We start from the raw sequence: 16,234 nt of genomic DNA, 5'->3' as shown, positions 1-16,234 counted from the left end.
TCGAAGACGTTTTATGGGAATGTTCTCATCTGGACTTGAGTCGCTATCACTGCTAGAGATGGTGACAACCTCCACAGGAGTCTTTCGCATCGCGGGTCGCTGTCCATGCCGACGTTTCGATGGAATTTCCTCTACACTCGAAATATCTTGATCGCTGGAGATGATGATCTCCTCCATCGACAACCTGCGAATACGTTTTGGACGCCTGGAATGTTCCTCCTGATCTTCTATCGGCCGTTTTTGCTGTATTGCATGCTTCTGAGTCCGGTATACATTTGATGGGAGAGGAGTTTCACTGGACATATCTGGGATGGACTGGTGCTGTTGGAGAAAATGAGACGTGTGTCTTTCTGTAGAAGAAATTCCTACATCTGTGGGTCGAACTTCCCTTGCCTTATAGGTGCCACGTTTGCGCTTCACGTTCGCGACAGGAGATATGGTTGAGGACATAGCATCATCAAAGACGGGGCTACTTCCAGGAATGTCTTTGAGCGCCACCTGTGTTCCGGGTTCATACGCCCTACCCTTACCCTTCCGATCATAGATAGGAGTCAATTCGCCCTTATCGCTGGTTGGAACGATGCCAGATGATGTTACCGACCCCTCGATGTATTCGGTACGTGAGATGCTTGTGATTGATGACGATGGAAGTGGAGAGTCTGATAACATATTTCCGCATTGAATATAACCACTTGCGGTGGGTGACACAGCAACAGAATGATTCATGCCTTGGGGATGACATGAGATTCTGAAGTGTACGACAATGGTGGTTGGACTCACTGGAATTCTCATTGTACCCACTGGTCCCTGATGACAGTGGTAGATCTGGATGAATAACTGTGAAGAGTAATATAGTTGTCCTGCGGATATATTTGATTGTGTTACTTACCTTCGCTCTCGTCGTAAAACAAGTCATCCAAATGTCCGCTCAACCTTAAGGACCTATCCTTCCAGGTGCTTGGTAGCGGTGATGATATTTCTCGCATAGTTACATTGGCTGTGGCATCTTTTGAGTGTTGTGCTGAGGTGCTGCAGACAGTGTGCTGGAGTATCTTTGATGCGTGGGCGTCCAGAAATGATGTAAGGGTTTCTTTCGTGGTTTTCCGTACCATGTCCAACATAGATTGAAGACTGGTACCATTAGCGATGTTCTTTCGACTGATTCTGATTGGCTCCGGAGGTGGTAAGGGACCAAGTCCAAGGATGCTATGCCACTGATCTCCCATCCATCTATGCCTGCACATACTATTGTTGGACAGTCGAGGAACTGCTCCTTGAACGACGGCGTAGTAACTAAGGTCCACTCCAGTGGAGTGATCGGCAGATTCAGCGAGAATGTTGTCTGCTTGGTCATACGAGTCGTCAGGGGTGATGAATTCACGACCAATCGTGATTGCGCATTGACGGAAATCTCTCACTCCCCATCGGCAGTCGAAGTAATCATGGTTCCAGTGATGTAGTCTTGCGGAAAAAACGGTCGGACTAATCCTCTCTCCATCACCGACGCACAGGTACCTAAATCAATATGTCAAAACGAATTTAAGTTGTATCAATGCTTCAGGACAATGCTCACGTCCTATAGATATGTTCCGACTGGGTCCCATACGCAACACCAGCCAGTATGGCTTCGGCCGTCCGTAAACCACCTGCGAGCATTTCTAGGACCCAGAATGCAATGTCCTTGGGCACGAACCCTGGAGTGCACGAGTCACGATCTGTGATACCAGTCTTTTTGCTGTACCCGGTCAGGAGGAACATCTCGTTGCCCTGCATAAAAAGGTTGCGATGCCTGTCCGCATTGCTGACTTTGTGGTCTATGAACTGAGTCCCCCGACAAGATATGTGAGTCGTGATATACATCAAATGGTACAGAGGCTCCCAGACACGAAGCGAGCGTCTGAGGAGGTCCTTTATTGCAGGGATGTTCCATGCGAGTCGTCCAGCGTTGTCGACAATTGCAAGATCATATTCATCCACCAAGTGGAATAGCAAGTCGTGGCGCTTCCTGTAGAAAGGTTCCTCTGACAACAGCGAATAGCCGCGGGTGGAGTTGGTTAGATCGTCTTTGACCTGCTCTGGGACCACTTTCAGCATGACAACGTCGTGCGTCAGCTCCAAATATCGGAACTTTAGGTCCTGCAAGAGCCTCTGGATCCCATCTCTGAGTTTGTCCATAAACATGGTTTCCGTGCCTATCGTGATGGATTTCACGTCGGGATCGACATAAACGTTCGGCTCTTTGGTTTGATTGAACGACACAGACGACGCATACTGTTGCATCTCATACACTATGTTGAACGTGGTGGCACGCCCGAGACGTAGAACCCGCTGGTGAACACGAATGACGCGACTTCGCACCAAATGAATTATCAGTGCTTGCAGGCTTGAAATTGCAAAGGGGCACTCACTCGTGGTCGTCGAAATGGACGGAATCTGTATCTTCTTCTTTGTCCATCAGCGCTTCGAGGAGAGATGTGATGTTGCAAAAGTATTTCAGCTTTGCTAGGTCGGGTGTGAGTGTGGACGCTTCACAGAAGTTTCCGTCCGGACGCAATGCCCTAAGCCAAATTGCTCGCTTGATTGGGTTTGCCCATCGATCTACCACGCACAAATCGGGATCTGCATCCACTAGGGACCACGCAAGATTGTGGTAGACGATCATCCTGGTACGTGGGGATGCGTCCTCGTCACGCAGGACACTAACAAGTTCCTCGAGACAATGAGTCTGCACGGCGGACAGCTGAAACGAGAAATCCAGCGAAATCCAAGGTGAATGCGCATTATCGATCTCATCAATTGTAGCATAAAGTTTGGATAGTCCGCGTTGTCATCCGACACAGGCCTCCAATGACTGTCACTGTAAGCGCGGATATGGGTTAAGGATGCAGTTGTTGTGATGTGATTGAATTACTCACTTGTCCCGTGGGATTGCGTCACCGTACAACAGCAGCTTAGACAAGCTCAACCTGTGAGGGTGACCATCCAAGATGGTGGATGCCTTCGCCATGTGTTCTCGCACAGTAGAAGCAAGATCCACTAGGATACCATCGTGTTCATCGTCAGTATGTTTGCTCTTAATTTCGTCCGCTGCTCGTCTCTGCGCGGGATTCATTCGTAGGTCTACCTTGAATTTATCCCAACCCATAAAACGCGTCAGGGGTGTCCTTTCCCTCTCTGTATCAGCTGGAACGACTAATGCAACGTCAATTGCTGGTAGGAACGTGGCCTGAAGGATGGCCTTGACGTCAGGTCTGGTTCCAGCCGCCACATTGTGGGAGACCTCAAAATATGAGTTGCGTACACCGGTGAAGATACGTTGTACCTGGCAAGATCGATATTTTATCTCTATCAGGCCAATGTTGCGGTGCGCTTCCCTACTGTGTCGCTGCATGGTGCTAATATCCTTGACCACATACGCGCAATCAGCAGATGCTGTGCATGCAAATCCGTCACTTGGGCCTGCAATGAGCTGGACAGGTGGTCCCCCTGGAGTGGGTAGCTTTACATGCTCTGGTTTGTCGTAGATGTGTGACTCCGAGCAAAAGTCCAAGAAGGACTGCAATGTGGCTGAAGGTATCTAGTCATGTGGGATGGTAGTGTCAAATTTGGGATGTACAATACAAGTGATACACGTACTTTATATAAATTGTGGTGGTTTTTCCTGTGTCCCGATACCATGCTAGAGGTCAATGCCACCCGGCACGAGTAGCAGAGAAGGATTTTCAGATGACTGTGAATGCATACCCCAAGTGAATCCAGAACCTCATTTGACATCAAGTAGTCAACCGAAGGCAACAACGATACGGTCCTAGATTCCACATTGATTGAAGATCCTGTGTAAACGACATGGAAAAATTGTTAAGCATAGCCTTCTAAATTCTGCAATTAAATATACGTCACCTCTGACGCCAATATCCTGAGCGGAAGAGGCCTTGTGGACTACAATATCAGGCAGTACCGCCCCAGAACCTTGATCGATTGGTTAACATACAAATTAATAAGGTGACATCAAATAGACTGACAAACGGTAGAAATGTCATCCGGAATGGCGTTTTGATGGACGATAACATGGTACGGGGCCACCACTATGAAAGTCAGTCCTACTAAACAACGACTCAATGTTGCATTGTACTCACTATAATCTGGAGTATCAAAAACCTTGACCTTCTCATCCTCATTATGGTCGGTAGTGATATGTGATTGCATATCTTCACGTTTTTTGAACATTGTTTTACACTCTGGGAGCGGGCAGGTGTATTTCCCATCGGACTGGCCTATGATATACTGAAGCCCGCCAATTAGGAATTGGATAGGGACAGAGTGGTACCGGTACCGGTGCTTCCTAGCTGTCTTGGAAGTCTGGAATGGTCCCATGGTGCATCCAGGATGGTCACAGGTCTGGTTGACGGACATTTATAGTAGACAGAGGATATGTAATGATAGGTATGGTTTTATCGTTGGATGGGTGGATTTATGCCCCTCTGAAGGTTTTATATATTTATGAAGACATGTACATAGCCCTGCACCTGCAGGGATGAAAAAAAATGAAGGCGTAGCACGGAAAATAAAATGATGGACTGATTACAGCATTTACGACAAATTCGCGACACATCAATCCGCAGTAGTTGTACAAGGAAGCGACGGACAGCTGTTGGAGAAGTCTAATTCGATAGTTCCGTCCTTCAGCACTGATCGTATGATCGGTTCTTTCTGTAAAAAAAAGGGAAGAAATTGAGCAGAAATGGGCCCTCTCACTCAATTTTCATTCACATAAAGAAATATTCTCGTCTTTATCTGGTCGATGAAAATAAAGCGCCCCAAAAAAACTTCTTGAATTTTGGAAGAATGGAGGGACATTAAAATCGCGCGCAGTGATCGGAATATTTTGAATTGACATCGCGTGACAAGTGCATTGCGCCCTCTGGTGGAGTATGGCTATTTTGGGACGGCTACACATATTTTGGGACTCGGGACTTTTGTGTTCACAGGATGAAGATATTGAATCCGAAGCAGGAGAATCTCTCGATCTTTATTTAAATCTTACCTTTCCCTTAGTGCAAAATCCATACTTGCAAATATGTTTGTTTAAAATATGATTAGAAAAATGACACATATGGGCCATCGACCCTGCAGACAAAGATCGAGTCGCACATTTTACTTGCTTGTTCAGGGTTTCACCTATCTTTGATAGAGCTAGAACATGTCGGCATTTCGGATGTTCTGGACATTTGAACGTTTGTATCCCAGACAGTATTTTACATAATATATTCTCATTCTATGTAGCATAAAGAAGACAGTTGTAGCAGAAAATAACCTTAAAGATGTGTATTAACTGTAGGTGCAGCACGACAGCATGTATGTTCACACAAATATGTTCAAGACATGTTCTGGACTGTTCTGGACAAATGTCGATTAACAACTGGAACTTGCTTATTCATCACTGATGGATAATATAGATAACATTTAATGGAGAAATTGAGCACTAGTTAATAAAGACATGCATCAGAACAGTGATGTACGGGTGATAGATTGGAATAACATGTGGACAAGCATCAGAACAGTGATGGACGATTGTGAGCTGTAATGGCCAAGCCACTCAGGACACATATCTGGAGAGAATAAATATGTTGCATCTAAATATTATATCATACAAGCGATGACCTTCAGTCGTTGTGTTCCATTTACCAAAGCAGAGACTTGTACACTATGTTTGCTGTATCTCTCGTCCCATTCCCAGCTGAAAATAAGCGAGATAGCGCAGTATATAATTGACCATGCGCAAAAGGATCTGTTCTGAGATCAAGAACAGTGCGAGAGAGCGTGAGTCCTTGGCATCCATTGAAAGTCGTTGCATAAGCTAGTCTCAAAGGAAACTGCTTGCGATTCACAGTCCAGCTAGACCGATAGGGATGTAACGAAAACGTGATACACGGAATACAGTGGTTTTCGAGGTTGTGGAGCAGTTGGAGTTTGACAAATTGACGATGCAGGGCAGTTATTCGTACATGCGCATTTCTCACCAATCCTTTTTCCACAGATAGGTTGCATTGTATCGCGCATATGTATAAAGTTTATTTTGAGATCCAGTTGATGTGGAGGCACTCCAGGTGCAGTTAGCATTGCTAAGTAGTCAGGGGTTTGTTCATATTTCCAGTAATGCTTATTGTCGTATTTATATCTAGAGGCATTTTGAATGCCAACTAATCTGTGAAAAGTGCAGCTGGTTGCCATAGTGCTGGAAGCAAGGAATGAAAAGCAAATATGAGACGATGAGAGTGTGCATCAGAGCTGCACAGAATGACGGGGTGGACACAATTGACACCGAGCTGGTGGCTATTCGTGCTTATATATGTTAGATTTGTAATAAATCTGTGATTATCAAAGTAAGATTGAGTGAACTCACCTATTCAGCCATGCAGGGCACTTACAGCAGCACATAATTCTGTGTGCTGAGACAAACCTGGTAATGATAGATTACCATCAACATCTAGTGATTTCTTTTGTGAGGATTTACAACATAGGAGTCAATTTCCTTTAAATAGAGAGCTATTAATTTGCAGGGGGAAAGGAATTATTCATCTTGAATGCATTGATAACCATCATCATTTCTCAACCCTAGGAGATCACCCAACAGAACATATTTTTCACTGAAAGGATCGAGCAGTGTCTTGTTACTTAAAGGTTTTATATGAAAGTTATATATAATGACAACACTATTATACATGGTGAAAACTTCTTGCCAGTCCTTAAGTCCATGGTCTCTGACTTTTCTAGTTTTCATGAGAGATAATGTGGTGAGTTTTTGAAAGGATTTAGTTTGTTATCCTCTTCTTGTATAATCTTATGGTATGTCATGGAATGTTCTGTTTTCTGGATAATTTATTAGGTTTGTTTCAGCCTAGTAGGTCATGTTTCAACCTATGAAAGTCTGTTTCAACTTTGTCGTCCTTAGATTTATGTCTCACTTTCGATTGAAAGAGAGAGTCTTATGTGTACATATAAAGCTTAGTATGAAAGCTGTTCGATAGTATATAACTTAGAGTAGAACCATAATAACAAAAGTTCTATAGTCAACCCCTGTAAGGTAGTATATAACTTCAGAATAGAATGATGATAATGAAAGTTATATACAGTTGATTATCTCATAATGCATGGTAGGACCTTGGGACCATGTTCATCCACACTATATTTACCATATTGAATAGTACATAATGAAATTGGACAGTTATGTATTATTATATAAGGAAATTAAGGGGGTTTAGCTCAATTGGTCACATAGCATGACAGACCTTGGGGACCAATATTATGCATTATGAGACAGTCAACTGTAGTCACCACCCTGTAAGATAGTATAATAACAAAGCATGTCCAATCATAACTAAATATATTGAGTCAGCTTAAATAATGCTACAAACTAGAATACTGTAGGAATCAACTCAATTTGACGGTCACGTGTCACAGTCGGTGGTGTTGGTGTTGAAATTAGGTAGTTGTCACACGTAACATGTGCTTGTGTTGAAACCATTTGACGTCACAATAAAATCAAAATTTGCTTCTGTGACGACCCCGGATTTGTGCAGCGGTTCTAACTATGTGAGTCTGACTTGCGCTGTATCTGTACGACGTACATTCTGACTATCTGCAAAATCTAGCTCTTGTCATCGTCATGATAACGTCCTCCTGCCTAATTTGTAATTCAATGTGCCGAAATATTTGGTGTGTCACGTGTCATATGCCTAAGTGTCAGAATGTTGAATTGACCCAGCATGTCACAGTCATACAAGGGTGTTGAATTGAGTTGATTCTTACAGTATTCCTCAGTCACATGGTATGCTGACAAATGAAATCTAGTGGCTGAAAGAAGCTGGATAAAAGTACAGTCAGAAATAAATAAAGAGATACAAACTTTGACAAATAAATCTGGTGGCTAAAAAAAGCCAAATAAAAAAACCTAAAAATATAAGATAAAATAAGGCTGAAAAGTGAGAAATAAAATACAAGACAATGAACCAAATGAAAAATAGAGAGGTAACTTAATAACAGAGGGCCAGGCAGCCTCTCATAACTTCCTTACTGCTCTCTGTATATGACTAGTATGATATGAATTACATACCATGCATGACACTGGATGGTGTGGTGGACAAAAATCTACAGAGGGGAATATATAAATACAGATAGATCTCCTTGATAATGTATGTAAGAATTCGAGCACACAAATTCAGATCTATCCACATCTTATAGTATTTAACCACATCCACTCTAGTGTAATTTTTCTCTAAAAATCAATTTTACTCTAGCTCATATTCAATCATAAGATGATCTCTGGTATATGAGTGAAATATTTGGAGTCAGCATGGAAATATAAATACCCTATTCATCTATGATCAAATCTCAGATATATGGTAGACTGAGTAAAAGTTTGAATGATTCCACACAACACCCCAGACATCATCTATTCCTTCTATATCAAATGGTAAAAGGAAAGTAATTATGTAGGCAGAAAAAACATGAACATAAATATCCTAGTCTGCAGATATGGATGTGCTGGTTACTTTGTTTCATGCAAACACTGAAGCTTCAACTTCAATAAGATAAGAATACCATCAAAGCAAAAAAAATCACCTCTAATTCTGTTATATGTATTTCAATCATACACTATTCCTCAATGACTGAGTCCCAGATATATGGATGACCTATATGGAGTATAAATCACTGCTTGTTATATAAAATTCATCATAAAACACAATGCAGATACTATAAATAACTACTAGATATATGAATGAGCCAGTAAGAGTTGAAATAGAACTTCCAATATCACAACTTTTCATGAACAAACTCCAGACATAGGGAAGACACAGTTAGAGTTTGTTATTCCTGCCTCTTCTCTATATATTTAGATTCTTAGATCTTGTGCTACCTAGCTGCTATGCCTAAATAAATAGTATTCAACCCTGGAGTCTCTATCTTGACCTTCGCTGAAGAAATAAGAAGATTGATATGTATATTAGAACATTAGATGAAATTTCCCTTCAGAGATATTCTTCCTTTCAATTGATATGCTTTAAGTTAAAGCTCTAGAATTTACATCCAGTACAAGCAACTAGCTTATGCTCAGCTAGAAACAACAACAACTCACCTCTTAAGTTGGAAGATGAGAAGGTGCAATTTAAAGTCATACAGTATACCCCTAAGGAATATTTTATACCTTATGTTCCACTGAAGTAAGTGTGACCTTAGTGATTTAGATAATTATTAAGACCACTACTCTGCGACTATGTTCATATTCAACTATACTTCTTTGGGTGACTTAGATTATTTTATACATCTATTGCCAAATTATGTCAAGCCCCAATCTCAGATAACCTACAAATAATAGACATAGTACTACAGATGTGTAATTTATTAATCCTAGTTAATGTTTCTAGTGACAATTAGTCTTATATTGAGCTATGCTTCATTAAGTAAGCATATCAAATGCTGTGAACTATGAATCATAAGCCTATCTGGTATGAATAGCTCAGATATCTAAGTTAACAATATTAAAAGTTTGTTTGTTTTTGAGACTATATTGAGAGGGTGTGCTCCAATGAGTGTAGCACTATAGACAAACTTGAATGTGAAGACAGTTGTAAAATAGTAGTCTCAATAATTATCTAAACCACTAAGATTACACTTTAACTTGGTAGATCTTACCTTATGAAGCCTAGGTTTGACTATCTTTTGTTCCTTAATTTGGAGTGACATACTGTTCTATTTCTCTTTATCCTATTCATTAAGTCAGGGCTCAACCAGAGACTCTATAGTTGAATATCATTTGTTTAGGCATAGCAGCTAGACAGTGCAAGATCAAACATCAATCTATCTCTCTTTAGAATATTTTTTCTACATCCCACAGTAGATTAATTTGACTAATATATTTCGTATCTGTAGATCTGTAGAGTCAGTGTCATTAAACATCAAATTTCTACCTCTATCTCATCAGATATACAGTCGAATTCCACTGTTCTTCAATATAGTAAAATGTAAGATATGAAATGCTTCTCTAGTACCACAGCTAATTGATATAGTACTACATATAGAGTTGATGTTATTATACATCAATTTTATACCTCTATCTCATTAGATATACAATCAAATTCTACTGTTCCTCTATATAGTAGAATGGAGGAGATAAAATGCTTCTCTAGCACCACAGCTAATCAATATAGTATTACATATAGAATTGATGTCATCAAACATCAATTTTATATCTCTATCTCATTAGATATGCAGTCAAATTCTACTGTTCTTCCACATAGTGGAATGGAAGAGATAAAATGCTTCTCTAGTACTATAGCTAATTGATATAGTACTACATATAAAGTTGATGTCATTAAACATCAATTTTATACCTCTATCTCATCTGATATGCAGTCGAATTCTACTATTCTTTCATATAGTGGAATGGAAGAGATAAAATGCTTCTCTAGCACTATATCTAGTTGATATAGTACTACATATAGAGTTGATGTCACTAAACATTTTCTACCTCTATCTTATTAGATATACAGTCAAATTCCACTATTCTTTAACATAGTGGAATGTAAGATATGAAATGCTTTCCTAGCACCACAGCTAATGAATATAGCACCACTACTAATAGATATAGTGCCATAGTCAATAAATATAACACCACAACCAATGAGTGTAATACTACAGGCAAAGAATATAACCCCACAGACAAAGAGTGTAGCACCATAGTTAATGAATGTAGTACCACAACAATGAGTGTATTACCACAGGCAATGGATATAGTACCACAGTCAATGAATGAAGCACCACAACCAATGAGTATAATACTACAGGCAATGGATATAGCGCCACAATCGATAAATATAGTACTACAACAAATGAGTGTAGTACTACAGGCAAAGAATATAGCATCATAGTCAATGGTTGCAGTACCACAACTAATGAGTATAATACTACAGGCAATGGATATAGCGCCACAATCGATAAATATAGTATCACAATAAATGAGTGTAGTACTACAGGCAAAGAATATAGCATCACAGTCAATGGTTGCAGCACCACAACTAATGAGTATAATACTACAGGCAATGGATATAGCGCCACAATCGATAAATATAGTATCACAATAAATGAGTGTAGTACTACAGGCAAAGAATATAGCATCACTGCTAATGAATATAGCACCACAACCAATGAGTATAATACTACAGGCAATAGATATAGTACCACAACCAATGAGTATAGTACTACAGGCAAAGAATATAGCACCACAGGCAAAGAGTGTACATAGTACTAAAGGAAATGGTTGTATTATCACAAGTAATGGATATAGTGCCACAGGCAAACTTAAATATGAAGACAGTTGCAGAATAGTCATGTTGATAATTGTCTTAATGACTAAGATTGCACTTACTTTAACTTAGTAAATCCTTCCTGATGAAGCCTAGTTTGGCTATCATTTTTCTCTTAAATTACAGTGACACACTATTCTCCTTCTCTTCATCCTATTCATCAAGCCAGAGCCCAGCTAGATACTCTATAGTTGAATACAATCTCTTTAAGTATAGCAGCTAGATAGTACAAGACCCAATATTAATCTATCTCTCTTTAGAATTTTTTTCCACGCCACACAGTAGATTAATATGACCAACATATTTCACATCTGTAGACCTATAGAGTTAATGTTATTAAACATCAATTTTCCACCCTCTATTTCATCTAAAATACTGTCAAATTCTACTGTTTTTCAATATAGTGGAATATAAGGTATAAAATGTCCCTCTAGCACTATAGATGTATAATCCACTAATTCTAGTTGATATTTCCAGTGACAATTAATCTCATATTGAGATGATCATCCTGCAACTATCTTCATATTCAACTATGCTTCTTTGAGTGAGCATAATATCAAATGCTATAGACTATAAATCACAAGCGTATCTAGTATGGATGGCCCAAATATCTGAGTCAATAATATTAAAAGCTTGACTACTTAAGACTAAATAAAAAGGGTGTACTCCAATGAGTGTAGCACTATAGGCAATAGGTATAATACAACAGGCAATGACTATAGCACTACAGACAAAGAGTGTAGCACCATAGGCAATGTATATAGTACTACAGCCAATGAATGTAACACCACAGATGTATGATTTACTAATCCAGGTTGATGTTTCTAGTAACAATCAGTCTCATATTGAGATGACCGCTCGATAACTATCTTCAAATTTAACTATACTTCTTGAGCACACCAAATGCTGTAGACTATAAATCATGAGCCTATCTAGTATAGATGGCTCAAATGTCTGGGTCAATAATATTCAGAGCTTGTCTGCTTAACACTGTATCAAGAGGGTGTACTCCGTTCTGACTCAGTATCATAGGTATTAAGTCATTTTATACTAACTCCAAATAGGTCACTCATGTATATAGCACTTCTTCATAAATGAATGAAGCACTGGCCATGTCATTAAGGTCACACATACATTCAAGACTTTTTCATGAGAACATAGGGCATTTATATTGCAATATTCACTCCAAGTAGGTCCTACATGTTTGTGTGACAATAATTCTTGCTCTAGGCTTCAAATAATGGGTTTTTTTGCTGGAAGAAATTAACTACTCTTAATTCATATCTCAAATTTGCTAGCACAAATAAATACACTCCTGGGAGTAAGAAATGATTGTATTTCCAATGAATCTCCAAAGTGAGTTAATTTTTTCTTCTGAACCATTTGTGCCCCTATAACTTGACTATAAAATGACATATCACAGTTTATGTGATGTCTCATGCTCTACCCTTGTAATTTATTTTAAAATACATGGAAATATCAGTTTTTATGGTCTAAAGTTGAGTTCAAGGTTCATTTTTTTCAGCCTCCATATGAATTTCCCAACTTGAAACACTTGTTCTTAAAATATTTGATACTGATGTAAGATTAGTTGAAAATAATGGAGGGAGAGATGGTTAGGTGACACACTAACACCTTGGTACAATCATATTTTCCTTTATATATCTTGGTTGCCTTTACATAGAACTTTTCAGATGGCTAAGTAAATGATGTGAAGTGTATTTTATAGGTGTGTAATGAATTTGGGTTAGTCCCAGACTACCTGGAATTTTCCAATGCAGGATAGATGAGAAAGTCAAAGTTTTACGCATATCTGTACCAAGCTATATCCTGGGTTGTCTGCACCCCAATGAGACAAGTGAGGACAATTATCCTGAGACATTTGTATTTTTATCATATAAACCTCTCAATTCTTAGTTACACTTCACCGACTCAGTAATAAATCCATACTTGAACATGTGTTCATTTCAAATAGGGTTAGCAACCTAACAGACATGGGCTCTCAACCATGCTAAGGAATATTAAACTGTCCATGTACTTTCCTCGGTATGTGTTTCACCTAACTGTGGGAGAGCTTTACCATACAGATGTATATCTGTCTCAGACAGTAATTCACATACTGTATTCTCTATTTCAGAAAGATAAATTTGTGAAGAAAAGAAATGTTGGAGATGTGGTTTAATCATAGGTGTAGCACAACAGCATGAATGTCCACAAAAATATGTTCAAGAACATGTTGACATGTTCTGGAATTTTCTGGACAAATGATGATTTTCAAATGAAGCTTGGTTAGGATATGTTTGGTTGCACGTAAGGTATGAGTTCAAGAAGTCATAGATCTACATAAAATATCAAAATTACCATGAGAATGCTGTGTGTTACATACATTCTATTGTCATGGAGAGGTCAGCACGAGTAAGGATGAAACAGAAGAATGGGTCGGCCTTTGTGTGGCAAGCCATTCAAGTTCAGGATTCAGGCCAAGCCTACAATTCAGCAATCAACACAAAACTACAGCAAAGTAATAAATGGGGGTGAGGTGTGTGAGACAGGTAATATCGTGACCAACAATGGAAATAAATCAAAAAAATCAGTGTTCATTTGGTGTTAATAAGACTGTGATTTGAAGAGCATGGACACAAAGATGTCCCATGGTCGAGCTGCATCCATTGACCGCACACTTAGTCCTGGACATAGTGACCATGAGTGATACTTGAGTACCAATAGGATGGACAACCTTAGGTTGTGGATGAGGCAATGGAGGAGCGACTTCCTCAATTTGTATAGGGGGACACTCACCAACATATTAAACATTATGCAATCATGACTCAAATATCTCAGTATATTAGCAATACTAGATGTCCCCATGGGTTCGTCCATCCCAAGTGTTCATCCATTGACTCCATCACACGCATTTCTTCGTTAAATACTTATCTATGTTACACGTAGACTCTCCCAAAAATAGCGGACACTACCATATATATATTTTCAGAAAAGAACATGAACATGTTCCCATGCCATGACCAAATTTATGGCGCTCAACCCTACTTTTGTGCATGGAATGCTCTCTCTAACAGTGAGATCATTCCGGAAAACTCTGAAATTTGATATGGTGGCTCTACATGACCAGGTAATAGTAAAATAAATTACTGCAGGCCTATTTTCTGAGTGAAAACCCTTGCGAAAAATCAGACGTGACAGCCCGTCCAAAACATTCGATTTTGAACACACAAATTGAAATTACGAGATGCCGAAATAAGGCATCAAGTCAATTTGAAGTCTAAATCACTACAAGCATGCATCGTTGACCCATTCGTCGACCGGAGTATGAAAACGGCATGGCGGCTGGGTGTGACATAGTGTGATGGACGGTCAGATGAGTGGGTGAACACCTGGGACAACAGACTCTCATGCACCGTAACTCTCCACTGGACTCAACATTTAGATTTGCATAAAACTAAATGGCAGGCATTGTATCTACGATGTGAATCAATCCATCAGTCAAAACATTACTTTTTGCGTGCATGCATTGATGAGCTATTTGCTTGACCACCGAAAATGGACGAACACTGGTGGACAACTAGTGAAGGCATCTCCATTTCACTAACATCTGGGCCTGCTTTACATGAGATCTGTGACGGACATTTATATGTCCACATCATCCAAAATGCCAAATTCACCAATATGATATGCAAACATTGTTTCTAGTGGCTCACATGGGGAAGGAAAAGGTCAGCTTTCATGGGTCAAAAATTAGAATCAACCGTTATATGTAAAGTGATTTCTATTGTATGTACTGGAGGGATGAAATGGGAGGGATCTTCTTCGGACAGAACAAGAACACGGACAGTATACAATACAGGTATACTCTGGAGAGAAAAACAGCCAGAGGCGAGTCCATCATCCAGTGTTCTTTGAACATTGCATGAGGATTTGTGTGCGAATTTGTATCAGTGGTGTATCGGGCTTGAGCCGCACCACTAAAGAGTTGTGTGGTGTTGCTATTGGGAGGGCATGCGGTGCTTGCCCTAGGATTCCCACGTTTTAATGGCATAATGTTAATCCGTTTTGCTCTTGATGATGCGTTCATCTATAGCGTGATATGAGATGGGGTTTTAATGTTCAAGGAGGACAAAGATGACGTACATGTTAGCCCTTGGTATACAAAACATCTATGAATGCCGAGGGACGCGCGTGGAGCACTACATCTTCATCGCTTGACCTTAAGAGAGTCGTTTTAGAATCCAGTGGAAAGAGCAAGCTCAGAACGATGTCTCATGGGTATTGGAGTGCATGAGGCGAAATACTAAGGGTATCCACATGTGATGCGCATGACCGAGGGTGGAAGCGATGACGTGCTGAAACCTAAGAGCGTTGAGGTCAGGGGGAAAAGCACTGGATTAGACATCAACGGCGCATGTGAGCTCGTTCTGGTAAGTGGTCAACAAAAAACCTTGGGTTATCCAGCACTGGGGCACAAAATGTAAGCTCGATGACAATGCAGTGATGGACATCACACAATTTCAGAGTTAAATGTGTCTATGAACATACTCAAAGGTTCCAGACATATCTTGTTCGACACCCAGCGGTCCCTGTGTCATGCGTGATGGACATTCCAAAACGACATCATTCTATTTCATGCAACATATGTAATCTGTGTCTTGCAACGGACGCACATGAGAATAATGATGGATTTTTAAGACATATGAAGGGTAATAAATACACCATAAGATGCATCCGATGTGGGACAAAGTTCGTCATTTGTGCTGGACATTCTGGACAAAGCTTTAATGTCACCTGCAACATTGATTGTTTTTTGGGACAGGCTCTTCCCTGATGCTCATAGAAGCTGTAGTGATTTCTCTTTGGAT

General features: G+C 39.9%; 1 protein-coding gene across 1 annotated transcript; it reads right to left on the bottom strand.

Moving 5' to 3' along the window:
- Nucleotides 1–8: 8 nt before the first annotated feature.
- Nucleotides 9–4,374, bottom strand: HD556DRAFT_1312140 (uncharacterized protein; the record flags this gene model as incomplete). Its single annotated transcript, XM_041300621.1, has 10 exons — nt 9–728; nt 781–837; nt 890–1,515; nt 1,574–2,350; nt 2,409–2,699; nt 2,916–3,577; nt 3,745–3,833; nt 3,901–3,969; nt 4,023–4,100; nt 4,137–4,374. Coding segments are annotated over 10 exons (3,607 nt in total), but the record flags the coding sequence as incomplete, so codon positions are not given.
- Between the last annotated feature and the right edge of the window lie 11,860 nt (nt 4,375–16,234).

The sequence above is a fragment of the Suillus plorans genome (genome assembly GCF_016647745.1).
Source record: "Suillus plorans strain S12 chromosome Unknown HD556scaffold_69, whole genome shotgun sequence".
NCBI classification, from domain to species: Eukaryota; Fungi; Basidiomycota; class Agaricomycetes; order Boletales; family Suillaceae; genus Suillus; species Suillus plorans.
Note: the sequence above shows the minus strand (reverse complement) of the source record. Positions and strands in the feature narration are given on the sequence as shown.